The 12,126-nt window shown below is 59.1% G+C and overlaps 1 protein-coding gene across 2 annotated transcripts; it reads left to right on the top strand.

The window, feature by feature from the left end:
- The first annotated feature begins 356 nt into the window (after positions 1-356).
- Positions 357-7,812, top strand: LTO1 (LTO1 maturation factor of ABCE1). 2 transcript variants are annotated; one of them, XM_069565243.1, is made up of 6 exons: positions 357-1,176; positions 1,418-1,584; positions 2,081-2,186; positions 3,255-3,325; positions 6,074-6,191; positions 6,435-7,812. In XM_069565243.1, exons 2-6 carry the CDS (start codon positions 1,556-1,558, stop codon positions 6,501-6,503), a joined length of 393 nt encoding a protein of 130 aa, XP_069421344.1. In that variant the 5' UTR covers positions 357-1,176; positions 1,418-1,555; the 3' UTR covers positions 6,504-7,812. The 2 variants fall into 2 exon arrangements, with proteins under 2 accessions (XP_069421344.1, XP_069421343.1); XM_069565242.1 differs by lacking the exon at positions 1,418-1,584 and having other exon boundaries at positions 357-626.
- Positions 7,813-12,126: the final 4,314 nt, after the last annotated feature.

Raw genomic sequence — 12,126 nt, 5'->3', positions numbered from 1 at the left:
ATCGGGGTCGGCGGGGGACCCGGCCACTCTTGTCTGGGTACTGTCCCCACTCCGCGAATTGCGTTTCCTGGGACATTTTTCCCCCAAACCCCAAGGGCCCAGAGCTCCGGGAGGCGTTTGGTTCTTTGATAAATTTTCCAAGTTTCTTTCCCTGGTCCTTTCTGAGCCGCTGTTGGCAGTTCGGTGGCCTCTGCCTGGTTTTGGGAAAGTGAGATCATGGGTCAGCCCCGCGTGGCCAAGTGGATGCTCCAGGTGGGGACCGACCAACAGGCTGGCGGCCCGAGCCGGGGGGCGGGGCAAGGGGCCTCGGGGAGGGGCCGCGTCCCGGCCTAGCCCCGCCCAGCGCCGCCGCCGCCGCGCAAGCGCCCTGGGCCTGCCCCGGCGAGTGCTGAGCGCCCCGGCGAGTGCTGAGCCCTCCGGCGTGCCGTCGTTACCCGGCCTGCCCCGCGCGGTCGCCGCCGGAAGTGAACTTGGCGTCGCGAGTGGCCGGGGTTTCCGTGAGTTGTGGCGTCGCGTGTCCGCGGCTCCATCGCGGGGCGGCGGAGCCCGACGGGCGGAGGCTGGTCGGTGGCCGCCATGGCCGGGGATCAGGACATGTTCGACGCTGTCGTGATGGCAGATGAGAGGTGGGTGGGTCGGGGCCCCCAGCCCTCGCGTGTCGGCTCCCAGCCTTGGGCTGCGGCCCTGGGGGAGCGCACTGGGGCCCTGGGGGCATCCGGCGCGGGAGGGCCCAGGATGCTGTTACTTCCCCTTCTCCGGCGAGCGCCAGGCGCCCAGCTGCTCCTCAGGACCCGCCTCCCTCCTCTGGGGCTGCCCCCATGCATCTGCTCGGCCTGGTGACTGCCTCCCTCCAGGGACGCCCCGTCCTCGGGTGGCGCGGACCTCTGCCATCTGGGCGCTGCCCACCTCTTTCTCGTTCCTCAGTAATAGGACAGACGGCCGCATTCACGGACAGGCTCATCAAGGTGTCAGGCGTCATCCTTTTCCCTCCTGAGCCCCTGGGCAGCGCCTAGGGGCTGTGACAAGGCAGGGGTGGCGGCGGGTGGGGGTGGTGAAGCTCTTGGCTGCTTTGATGGCTGTCTTCCAGTGCCCAGCCCGCTTGAGACATCGATAGACGTCCCTGAGAAAGAGGGAGCAGGAAGCGATCAGTCGCTGACAGTTCATTTGGAACTTGCTGTGAGCTGCAGGCTGAACTAAGCCTTGTACCCCCGTTATCTGTTTTATCCCAACTTGTGGACTAGATCCCGTCTTTGAGATGGGGAGGCAAGGTCGCTCCGGGGGCGGGAGCCAGTATAAGTGGGAATGACGCAGTTGGCCTCGCCGGGTGCTCCAGCCAGCCCCTTTCACTTCGGTGGCCCGTGGGTTGTGACAGTTCCGCTGCCGGCCCCTGTAAGTCAGAGCCTTTATTCTACCACAGGCCCTGCCGTCATGGTACACTTTGCAGCCAGTGTTGTTGCCTGGAGAATCCCAGGGACGGGGGAGCCTGGTGGGCTGCCGTCTGTGGGGTCACACAGAGTCGGACACGACTGAAGCGACTTAGCAGCAGCAGCAGCAGATGGCGCTTCTCCTTGCCTGGCTCCTGAGGTGTGATGGAAAAGCCTGGTGCAGACGGCAGAGTTTCGTTTGTCTGTTTTGAAGCTCTTGCCCAAACAGTCTAGCTTACAGACTCACAGAACTGGGGCTGCTGACTAAGTCACTGGGGAAATTTCAAAAAGCGGATTCCTGAACTTTAGTGAGATAAGGGCAAGGCTCCTGAATTTGTATCTTTGGGATTTTCCTGTGTGTTTCCAGTATTCTCCCCGGTTTGGGAATCCCTGATTTAGCCCAGCTTCCTCATTGTAGAAGCGCTGAGTTTGGCTTCAAGAAGTACAGCGACTTGCCACAGCAGAGGCTCGGGGAGGGGTGGAGCTGACGTTGGACCTAAGTTTTATGGTTTAGGTTCTCTTATTTTTCTTTAATGCTGCTAGGTCTCGTCTTGCAGTCTGGGTCTAGGTCTGGGTCACGTGGAGGAATGAGTTTTTCCAGGAAGAATCGTCTTTCTCCTGTTTATTCACTCAGACTTGCTGCTTCTCCGTTGCAGGTTTCACGGGGAAGGGTACCGGGAAGGCTATGAAGAAGGAAGCAGTTTGGGTATGATCGAAGGGAGACGGCACGGCACGCTCCATGGAGCTAAAGTCGGATCTGAAGTGAGTGGGGACCTCCCCCTGCCCCACCACCACCTAGAAAGGAGTCCTGTTCTTTTACTGTTGACAGTTTACCTTGACGGTCAGTATGATCAAGCCACAATTTCAGGCCTCTTAAAGTGGCAGTAGGCTAGATAGACTGTGGATGGAGGCGTATTCCTAGGACAGAGCCTGTAGAGCCTATGGCTGTGTGGCGATGACGCAGGTGGATGGGCTGGAGGAAAAACAAGCCCCTCGTCACCTCAGTGGATGTCGAGTGTCGTGGTGCCGAGTCCTCTTGCAGAGAGTGAGCACCCCGGTGTCGTGTGAGAGCGTGCCGTGGATATTTACACAGGAATCCCGTAAACTCCCCGGTTTTCCTTTTCTCCTGCCTTTTGTCCTGGATGGGCCCTCACTTACAGGTGATTGGCTGTAAACAGCGAAGTCTGAGACCACTGGAACTGTATTAGGCATCTGTGGCTTCAAAACGAAATCAGTACAAGGCACGTGGCCTTAAAGACAACCAGTGTTACTTATCTCGCAGAGGTCCTGGGGGTCCGTGGTCCAGGAGCAGTTGAGCCGGGTGGTTCTGGCTCAGGGCCTCTTGATGCTGGAGTTAAAAGTCAGCCACTCGAAGGCTTGCCTGGGGCCAGAAGAGGTACTTCTCAGATGGCTTGCTCCCTCCGCATCTTCTGCATGTGGACTTCTCCTTAGAGCCGCCCAAGCGTCCTCCTAACCCTGTGTGGGTGGCCTGGGTGGGCAGGGCAGAGGTGACATTGCCCGTTAACACCTAAATCCGGAGGTCACGTGCCACCTCTTCTGTGTTCTGCTCATCACGGCCACCCGATACAGCTGGGAGACCCCACAGGCACAAGTACCAGTGGAGTGGGAGGCGGGGCCAGTGGGCCGCCTTGGAGGCCAGCTGTCCCGCTGATAACTCGACCTCCGACCTCCATTTCCTGCTCCAGCACAAGAAGACACGCCCTGCGCCCCCTCCCGTCCTCCCCCACTTTAGTTTTGAGAGCTTGATAATTAGATCAAATACAGCGCTCGGTTATTCATTGTGCTCTTAAATGTCTCGTCAATTCACAGATTGGGTGCTACCAAGGCTTCGCGTTTGCTTGGAGAGGTCTCCTGCACAGTTGCGCCACTGAGAGAGACAGGTAAGGCGGAACCTCCTTTCTTCTTTGGCGTCTGGACCAGAGTTGCGGTTCCGTGGTGCGCCCTGATCGCGGGGGGTTAGAGTCTCAGTCTCCTCATCTGTAAACCGGAGAAAACAGTCGGGCTGAAATAAGCTTGTGCAGTTGTTACAAGGTTTACAGGAAATAGTGCCTAGCAGGTACGGGCCCGTTTGGGGTGTTGGATGAACACCTACTGTTTTCTCAAGGGTCCTCTGATCTCCCCCGCCTTTTCCCTGGAGGCCTTCAAGCACTCCCTGCCAGTGAAGGCAGGTTGAAAACGATTTTATCTTCTCGTTTCCCCTGAGCTTCTGATAAACAGAGCACAGTAGTCTGGGTGTGATCCAGGTTCAGAAATGGTGACCCCACTGTCACTGGGACTTTTTACGTAGCCAGGAGGTCTAACAAGGTGATCGGGCCCGTGTGTTTTGCCCGTGTCAGGAAGCGCTAAGGAGCCGTTAGCTGTCCTCTGTAGCGTGTAGCCTTCTGAACCTGTCAGAAGTTACAGGTGCCACTTCCTGAAGCCCCAGGACCCTGTCCCCACCTGCGGTCTTCACTCTTCACCCGTCCGTGAAAGGCTGTGCTGCCGCTCAGGGGATCCCACGCGGGGCTTCAGCGGCTGCCCCATGTCCTTCGGATGCCCGGTGGCTTTGCCTGGCCAGGGAGGGGCTCCAGGAATGTGAGTGACAGAGCGCAGAAGCCGCATTCCCCCGTCCACGTGACTTGTCATCTTATTTGGAATGTTTTGAATTTCTAGAATTTGTGCCACCGCCATATTCATGTGTCAGAGCAGGGATGCTCGAGACAGGGTCTGGGTGATTCTGGGGTCGCTGCTTTCTGACCTGTCCCATCACTGATCAAGTGGGATCTGACCAGACTCGTCCACCACGCAGGGCCACCTTGAGGAGGTTTTCCTCTAAAGACCCAGCGGGCGGCGGCGTGGCCGGTGATCTGGCTGGGACGGTGGGTGGCAGCGCGTGGCAGCACTGGGTGCCGGTCAGGGCTACAGGTGCCTCTGCACTTCTGGCCCGTGAAGGTGGGGGTGGCGCGCCTGGTCTTGGAATTCTCCAGCAGCCTCCCCTTGTCCCTTTGCTGGCGTCTGCAGCGCATGGAGGGTGTGAAGGCTCCTGTACCTGGGGGCTGCCAACTCACACCCCAGGGCAGGGTCCCCCCCCACCCCGCCGCCATCCTAAAGCCGTGCCCCCAGGCTCCATCGGGGGAGGGGCACGTGGGTTGTGTCAGGGCTGGTCAGAGCCCCTCTGCCCCGACCCCACCAGCAGAGCCTGGTGGTCTCTGAACCACAGCCTAAATCCCTTCATCTTAGAGGAGTGACTTTTGGATTTTCTAAGCCTCTACAGTTTAAAAAAAAACGGTAGAAGGCGGACAGAGAACCTCCCACTGCCTTAGGTTCCAAGTAAGGATGTTAGAGGAGAAGTGCCCGCCCTGTGCGGCCTCACTCAGTGAAGCCGGGGGCTTCTCACCCGGAGAGGGCGTGTGGGGGCCCGTCTCAGCCTGCAGGACGGGGTGTCCAGCGGGTGACCATGGCTTTTGGACCCTCCCCAAGATGCCCTGCCCTCCTGCAGGCCGGTGGAGCCCCATTTTCCTGACCTGACAATGAGCGGGCCATACCCCCACCGTGCACCGGCCTTGACCGTGCGCCAGGCCGTGCGTCTGGAGCAGCTGCAGTGACCAGCCATCGGGCGGGGCTGCTCACAGCCTTGGGAGTGGGCGGTGGTCCCCGCGTCCGGCACGCACAGCGGTTCCCACGTGTGGGCATCTGCCTTCTGTCTGCTGGAACCTAGCGCCTCGCTGCTTTCCTTCACTCACTTCGCCGGTTTGTGTTTCCCCCGAGAGGCAGCTGTCGTAATTCTTGTAAACTGGTTTCAGAACAGCAAACGTGAGCGGGTCCTGGTCGCTTTGAATGGCTGTCGCTTCATAAGGACAAGTCCTTCGAGATTCCCTGGGAACAGATAGCTAGTATGCTCCTGACGCCCAGTGATCGGAGGTGGGCAGGGTCGCTTGCCCGTGACCGAGAAGGGCGCCTGCCCTCCCCAGTGCGAGTCCTGGCCTCCAGGGTGTGGTGGAGACTGACGGTTACTCAGCGCTGTTCTGTGGCAGGCCCTGGGCTTTCTCTGGATTACTGATCCTCCTGAGCCTGGCAGGTGGCCATCAGGGCCCCATTTTACAGATGAGGACGCCGAGGCCCAGAGCCGTGAAGTCCCTGAGTGCCTCAGGGCAGTCCTGCTCCAGGCTGAGGCCCTCGTCTTCCTGGGGAAGGGGGCTGAACTCAGGCAGCAGACACTGTGGACGGAGCAGGCCTGGTGTTTACCTGCTGTTAAACTCCCTGAGGCCCTGGGTGGGAAGGTTCTGGAGCCGAGAAACCCCCCAGATGGGAGCAGGCGTGGCCATGCCCAGCGCTGTTTCCTTCTGGCTCTGTCTGCTCCGGGCTCAGGCCTGGGGACCAGTGGTCTGGGTGCTCGTCGCGTCGCCTCGGCCGCCGGTCCAGGTTGCAGCCAGCCGGCGAGGTCGGTTCTCACCTGATGTTGGGCGCGGGGGGGCAGGCGCCCGTTGCCAGGCGGGGGCAGGTTGTTTAGTGTGATGACTGCGTTAGCCGCCAGCTCCTGAACCCCGGCGAGCTCAGCGCCGCTGCCTTGAGGGCCGCGCCTGGCACCTGTTGCACAGGCCGAGCCTGCTGTGCCGGGGACTGAAGGTCTGTCTTTCTGTGTTTTACAGCAAAAAGATGAAGGTCTTAGAGGCATTGATTGGGATGATTCAGAAGTTCCCTTACGATGACCCTACTTACGATAAACTTCATGAAGACTTAGACAGAATTAGAGGGAAGTTTAAGCAGGTTTGTGTCCCGCGTGTTTCTCTTTGATCAGGGTGCCCGTCTTAGGCGTGGCTGGGCGCCCCGGGGGCTCCCTTTGCTAACAGTTTTGGGGCCACCAGTGGTCCATAAAGCAAGTCCTTGTGACCTCGCTGTGAGGAAACCGAGGCCATCCAGGGAGCAGGCTCGAGGACCTCGTGGAGGGTGATGGCCTCGAGAGAGGTCTGCGCTCATTTAAAAAGCCACCTTTTCCTCTTGTGTTTCCAGCTTTGTTCATTATTGAACGTTCAGCCCGACTTTAAAATCAGCGCGGAAGGTTCTGGACTTTCATTCTGAGGACAACAGATGAACAAAGACGGGACATCGAGGAGCAGATGTTCACGTGTTAAGTGTTGAAAAACATGATTAAAAGCAAGACAGGGAGGAGGATTCATTGTTTTACAGGGTCGGGTCCAGTTTGGCCGGTGAAAGGGCCCCCTTCCCCGAGGTCCCCCTTCCCCGAGGTCCCCCCGCGTGGCCTGCGTCCTCCCCTGCCGGGGGCCCCTCTGCACAAGCCCGTTCTGGGTCGGGTCCTGTCTGCCCCACAGTCTGGGCACGGCCCTGGCAGAGCCCTCGAGGGCTGCTCGTCTCCGCTCCAGGGTCCAGGCCACTGGCCTATGGGTTCCCGCCACCTGGCAGGCCTGGCTGGATCCAGACCTGGCTCTGGGTGGAAGAAACACCCCTGTTGCTCCCCGGGGCTTTGGTCAGTGCTCAGAGGGGCCGTTTTTTTAAAATGGGGGACAGGGCTGGCACGGCAGGGGTGACGGGTGCGGTGGCACTCACTGCCCTTGAGGTGTGCCAACGCTGTGTGACCTGCCCCTGGTGTTTCATTTATTCCCTTCGGGAGCCCACGAGGCGGGCATTACTCATGGTTTATGGAGGCCCCCGGGGCCTGAGAGACCGCCCGATCCAAGGGCTGCAGGGGGCAGAGCTGGGACTCCAGCCCTGGCACTCGCCCTGTCTCCTGGTGCCCTGGGACGCACGCTCGCACCCACAGGCTCGGGGTCCCCGGCCGCAGTCGGCGCTGTGCTCGTAGCCTCCTGTGCTGTGGACGTGGGCATCTGGCTGAGAGGAGGAGAGGCCGGCCCTGTGCCTGGGGAGCCGGGACGTGCTCTTCCGCGTCCCCGGGTGCGGGGAGGTAACTCGTTTTGAAAATGGTCCCCGGGGGAGATCTGGAGGCTGCCGCGCTGTGTGCAGATGCCTTGGGGTCCCTGTGAGTCTAGTCCAGCTTTTAAAATCCTCCCCGAGCGTCTGGGTGCGCTCTGCTTCCCTGGCAGCCGCTGAGGGTCCCTGCGGGGCCTGGACGTTGGGCCCCCAGGCACCGAGGAGGGAGGGTCGGTGTCTTGAGGCTGGTGGACGCGCCGCGGCTCTGTCCTGTGCGTCTCACCATGTTTCCTGGCCTGCAGCCCCTTCTCAGCTCTGGGCAGGCCGGGCCTTGGCTGCGCCGTCGTCACAGAGACCACCAGCTCATCTCCGTCCAGCGGGGTGGAGGGCTCTCTTTGTTGTGTTCCTGGGCGGAATTTTGTGTTTCCTAAGCTAGCTGTTTGGATAATGTATTATTTTTATAATTGGAGAAAAAAAATAAACAGCACATTTTAAAGCCGAAGGCTGTCTGGGACCTTTCTGACGCGACTTCCAGTGAATTTGTTCCTTCCTCCACAGTATTTGGGGTTGAGGAACCAGGGTCCCACCGGGCGCCCCCTCTTGCGGTTGTGTCTGGCTTTAACTAATACACGTGGAGGCGGCTTCCGTGGGAGGGCGGTCCTGCTGCCCCCTGCCCCTGCTCCCAGCCCCTCGCACGTCCCCCTTCCCCCCTTTCCCTCTTGCCCCGTCTCGGCCTCTCCCGTGCCCGGTGTCAGCCAGCCCCCCAGCAGCCCCTTCCTCTCCCCCATCCCATGGGGCTCAGCTGCCTTGTTGCTGGACCTCTGGGCCTCTGGACCCTGGGCTTGCCCTGTGCCTGCCCGGCTCCTTCATGGAGGACGAGACCCTGTGGCCGGGAACCCTTGCTCACCAGAGAGGCGTCCTGGCTCATAGTACAGAGTCCCCATTTCATCGCTCACACTCTGACCCCACTGTGCCGCCTCCAGCCACGGGGTCCGGAGAGCTTGCTTTTCTGGCTGATGGAATGGTGGAGGACGCTGGGGGGCTTCGGGGGAAGGAGGAGACGGGATCTCTTTTGGAAGTTGTCCTGTGGGGCTGTGATACCGGAATTTTGACAGGCAGCTACTGATGGAGCCACCCCTGCACCTGCAGGGCTGAGCCAGGGGGACCCCCTGATGTCGTCCCAGAGCAGCTGTGCCAGTCAGCTCCTGAGGGGCCCACTGGCCAACTTTGAGTTACAGGAGCCTGGTGCGTGCCCTGGTTCTGGGCTTCCCAGGTGGCGCTAATGGTATAAAGAACCTGCCTGGCAATACAGGAGACGCAAGAGACATGGGTTTGATCCCTGGGCCGGGAAGGTTCCCCCGGAGTAGGAAATGGCACCCCGCTCCTGTCTTTCTTGCCTAGGTTTCCATGCCTTGCTCACCTCCCACATCCTGTCGCATCTCTTCTTGTCCACCTAACCCTTGGATTTCACCAAGGGTTCACCCCCTCTCTGGGGGGCTCAGGTTTCCCAAGGCCTGCTCAGTCTTCCCCCATCGGAAACCCCCCAACATATTTTTGCCGCGTTATCAGTCAGCCCAGACTGCCACAGCAGATGCCCCACACCGAGGGCCTTAAACAGCAGGTGTTTGCTGTCTCCCAGTTGAGGCTGGAATCCGAGACCCAGGTGTGGGCAGGGCTGGTCCGTCCTGAGGCCCCTCTCCTGCGCGTGATAGATGGCCGTCTCCTCGCCGTGTGCTCATGTGGGCATCCTTCTGTGTCCTTAAGGACTGCAGCCCTGTTGGATCGGGATCTACCTTGATGACGGCTTTAAAGTTCTCATGTCCAGATACAGTCACATTCTGAGGTCCTGGGGATCCATTCTCCACTATGAATTTTGGTAGGGGCATCATTCAGCCCATAAGAGCCACCCTGTCTGGCTGCCTGGACAGACTTGGGAGAGAAGAACACCATTCTACTTAAAAGTTGAAGTAACTCCATCTTGCTTTTCTTGAACATTAAAATTGGGAATAAGCGGACTAATCCACCTTCCAGCTAAACTAACCCTTCGGGGCTACGCTCTCAGGCACTGTGACGGCTGAAGGGTTTTACACCCACCCAAGGCCGGATCGCAGCCCGCCACACTTAGTTATTTCACCTTCATTCAGCCTGTTGTATTTCTGCACCCAGTGGTGAGGAGAGAATGGAGTGATCTGGGGGACAGATAAGAAGTCTTAACTTGCCGAGTGGCTGTCCGGGGCCGCCTTGACCTTCCTCAGGTCCCTGAAGCGTCCACAAAGCCTGTGAGGTGGGGCCATTGTTCCCCCAACCCCTGCTGCAGATGGAGGCATGGGGCACCCAGTTGAGCTGAGTGATGAACCCCGGCTGCAGTAAGTGGCCGACCTCAGGCCTCACTAAGCACAGCGGGGGTTGAGCGGTTTGCATGAATTATTCTTAGCCAGGACAGAGCCTCATTTTTCTGATAACTCACGGCCTGTCTGTGTGACCAGTCTTGCATCTAGCTGATTGGAGTGGAGGTGGATGGATTTATGGGTCGGGACCCGTGCTGGCTGCGGTAGTAGAGGCGGGAGCAGAATGGACCAGCACCTGCTGCCAACCCTGTGAGCAGGGCTCACTGAAGTATGGGTGGGGAGCCTGGAAATGTGCGTAGTGGGTGTGTTCAGCTCTGCCTGGGGAATAAGGGAGTGGGAAGGAGGGCAGGAAGGCTTCCTGGAGGAGGTGACCTTGGCACGACTCATTGGGCGCTTTCATTTGTGTTCAGCACCCCAGAGAATGTCTCTTCCACCCTGCCTGAGAACACCATGTAGTCTGGAGAGATCAAAAGCTGCAAGCTAACAGACAAGGTGGTCCCAACTCCACAGTTATTCCAGTCCTTAGTGAGTGAAGTGAGAAACCAGTCTGCAGCCCAGGAAACGAGTCCCCAAGTGAGTCTGATCAAGCAGAGAAAAGCGAGCGCTGTGTTCAGTTCCCCCAGGACGTAAGCGTCGTGCAGATGCCGGGCCAGGACCCGGGGGCGACGGGGTCCTGTCTGCGCCACCAGGACTAAGGGGCTCAGTGGGGACTTCACGGTTCCAAGAAGGACAGTTGCTTCTTGTCCGCAGCCCTGATGGTGACTATACTCCTCACCTGATGTCCAGGCCCTGGCTGGTCTGCCCCGGGGGGACCCGTGGAGCCAGCACTTCAGCCCCAGCTCCTGGGTGCCTCGTGATCACATCGGCTGCACTGTGGGTCACTGGGGTCGTAGTGAAACCTGAATGTGATCCTGTCTCTGCCGACTAACGAGTGGGACGGAGCAGGGAACCCCTTGCTCCGATAAACAGCCATGAAACTGAAGACTTTGTGGCGAGTGTCTCCACCCTTTCAGCCAGGATTTACTGAACTTCCATTTTTCTCAGTGGACATGCACCCCCGAGATCACGGGGTGCTCCACGAATGTGCTCCCTACCTCTGAGAGCTCAAACATACCTGTTGGATTGAGCTGTGTCCCCTAAAAGACACGAGAACATTCCAGCCTCTGGCACCTGGGAATGCGACCTTCTTTGGAAATAGTTCGAAAACATGCAGACCGTGGAGCAGTTAAGGTCTGAAAATGCCGGGAAGGCCACATCAGATGAACTCCAACAGTAAGGAACAGTCCTGGACTCCTGGAACAAGGGGGCTGGCTCGATCCAGTAGCTTTCCTGGAGGCCTGGTCCCCCTCCTGCTCTCCCGCCCAACCAAGCTTGCGCTCAGGCTCCGCTCCGTGGCCGAAGCTCCCCAGGTGCCCCTCTCGGGGCAGCAGAAGGGCCATTCCAACCCCCGACGTCCTAAGGATCAGGGTGGAAGGCTCTCTCTGCCAGAAGCTCCATAAAAATCTCTCCCAAGTCTTGCTGGCTGTTAAATTTCACATCTACCCTTGAACCTGCCACTCTTCCCAGGGGGCAGATGTGCTGCTGGCTCTGAGCCCCTCAGCACCTGTCCTAGAGCCAGGGAGGGGGTCAGTCCCCCCAAAGCCACAGAGCTGAGAATGGTGCTTCCCACTGAGCAAAATCTGGGGGCTGGCAACACCAGGAGAGAGGCAGGAAGACCAGGAACTGCCAGGGGAGGGAACCACCCTTGGGGACCAGTGGGGCCTCCTTGCTCAGCTGGGAGGGGTGACGACGATGGTCCTGGTGGGACGGGGGCACTTACTGAGTGATGCCCGTGCAGCTGGCGTGTGCTCAGGGACGCGTGGACCTCGAGTCATCGGTCCGCCCATCACCCCTGGAGGCGGGCACTGAACAGAGCCCCTCTCGCTTCCCTGCTGGGCGTCACAGATGTTAGCACGCGTTCCTGGAGCCTCCTTTCTCATAGACAGGGTTGTTGCCAGTTTTCTTTTTTTTAAATTTTGGCTTAGCTGGATCTTCATTGCCTTGTATGGGCCTCTATTAATAGCTGTGTGTCGAGGGCTCAGCAGTTGCAGCATGTGGGTGCAGTTGCTCCAAGGCGTACAGGATCTTGGTTCCCCGATCAGGGATCGAACCCGTATGTCCTGCATTGGAAGGAAGATTCTTAACCACTGGACCCCCAGGGCAGTCCCACGACAATCCCCATGTTCTGGTAAGAAAGTCCAGGCCCAGGAGGAGAAGCTGCACAGCCTGAAAGTTACAGAGCTGAGATCCACCTCCTGGATCTTTTCCTCTGAATGTGCTCATGGGGGAGAGGGTGTGTCTTTCAAACAACCACCAATCACATCAAATGCTGTGCTAGCACGGCTGGCCTCCATCCTCCTGGCCTGCTGACCAGGATGCTGCGCTGACCGCAGGGACCGCTGACTAGACGCCTTGGATGTGGGTGGACC

Source organism: Ovis canadensis, chromosome 21 (genome assembly GCF_042477335.2).
Source record: "Ovis canadensis isolate MfBH-ARS-UI-01 breed Bighorn chromosome 21, ARS-UI_OviCan_v2, whole genome shotgun sequence".
NCBI classification, from domain to species: Eukaryota; Metazoa; Chordata; class Mammalia; order Artiodactyla; family Bovidae; genus Ovis; species Ovis canadensis.
This window is presented reverse-complemented; position numbering and strand designations above follow the sequence as displayed.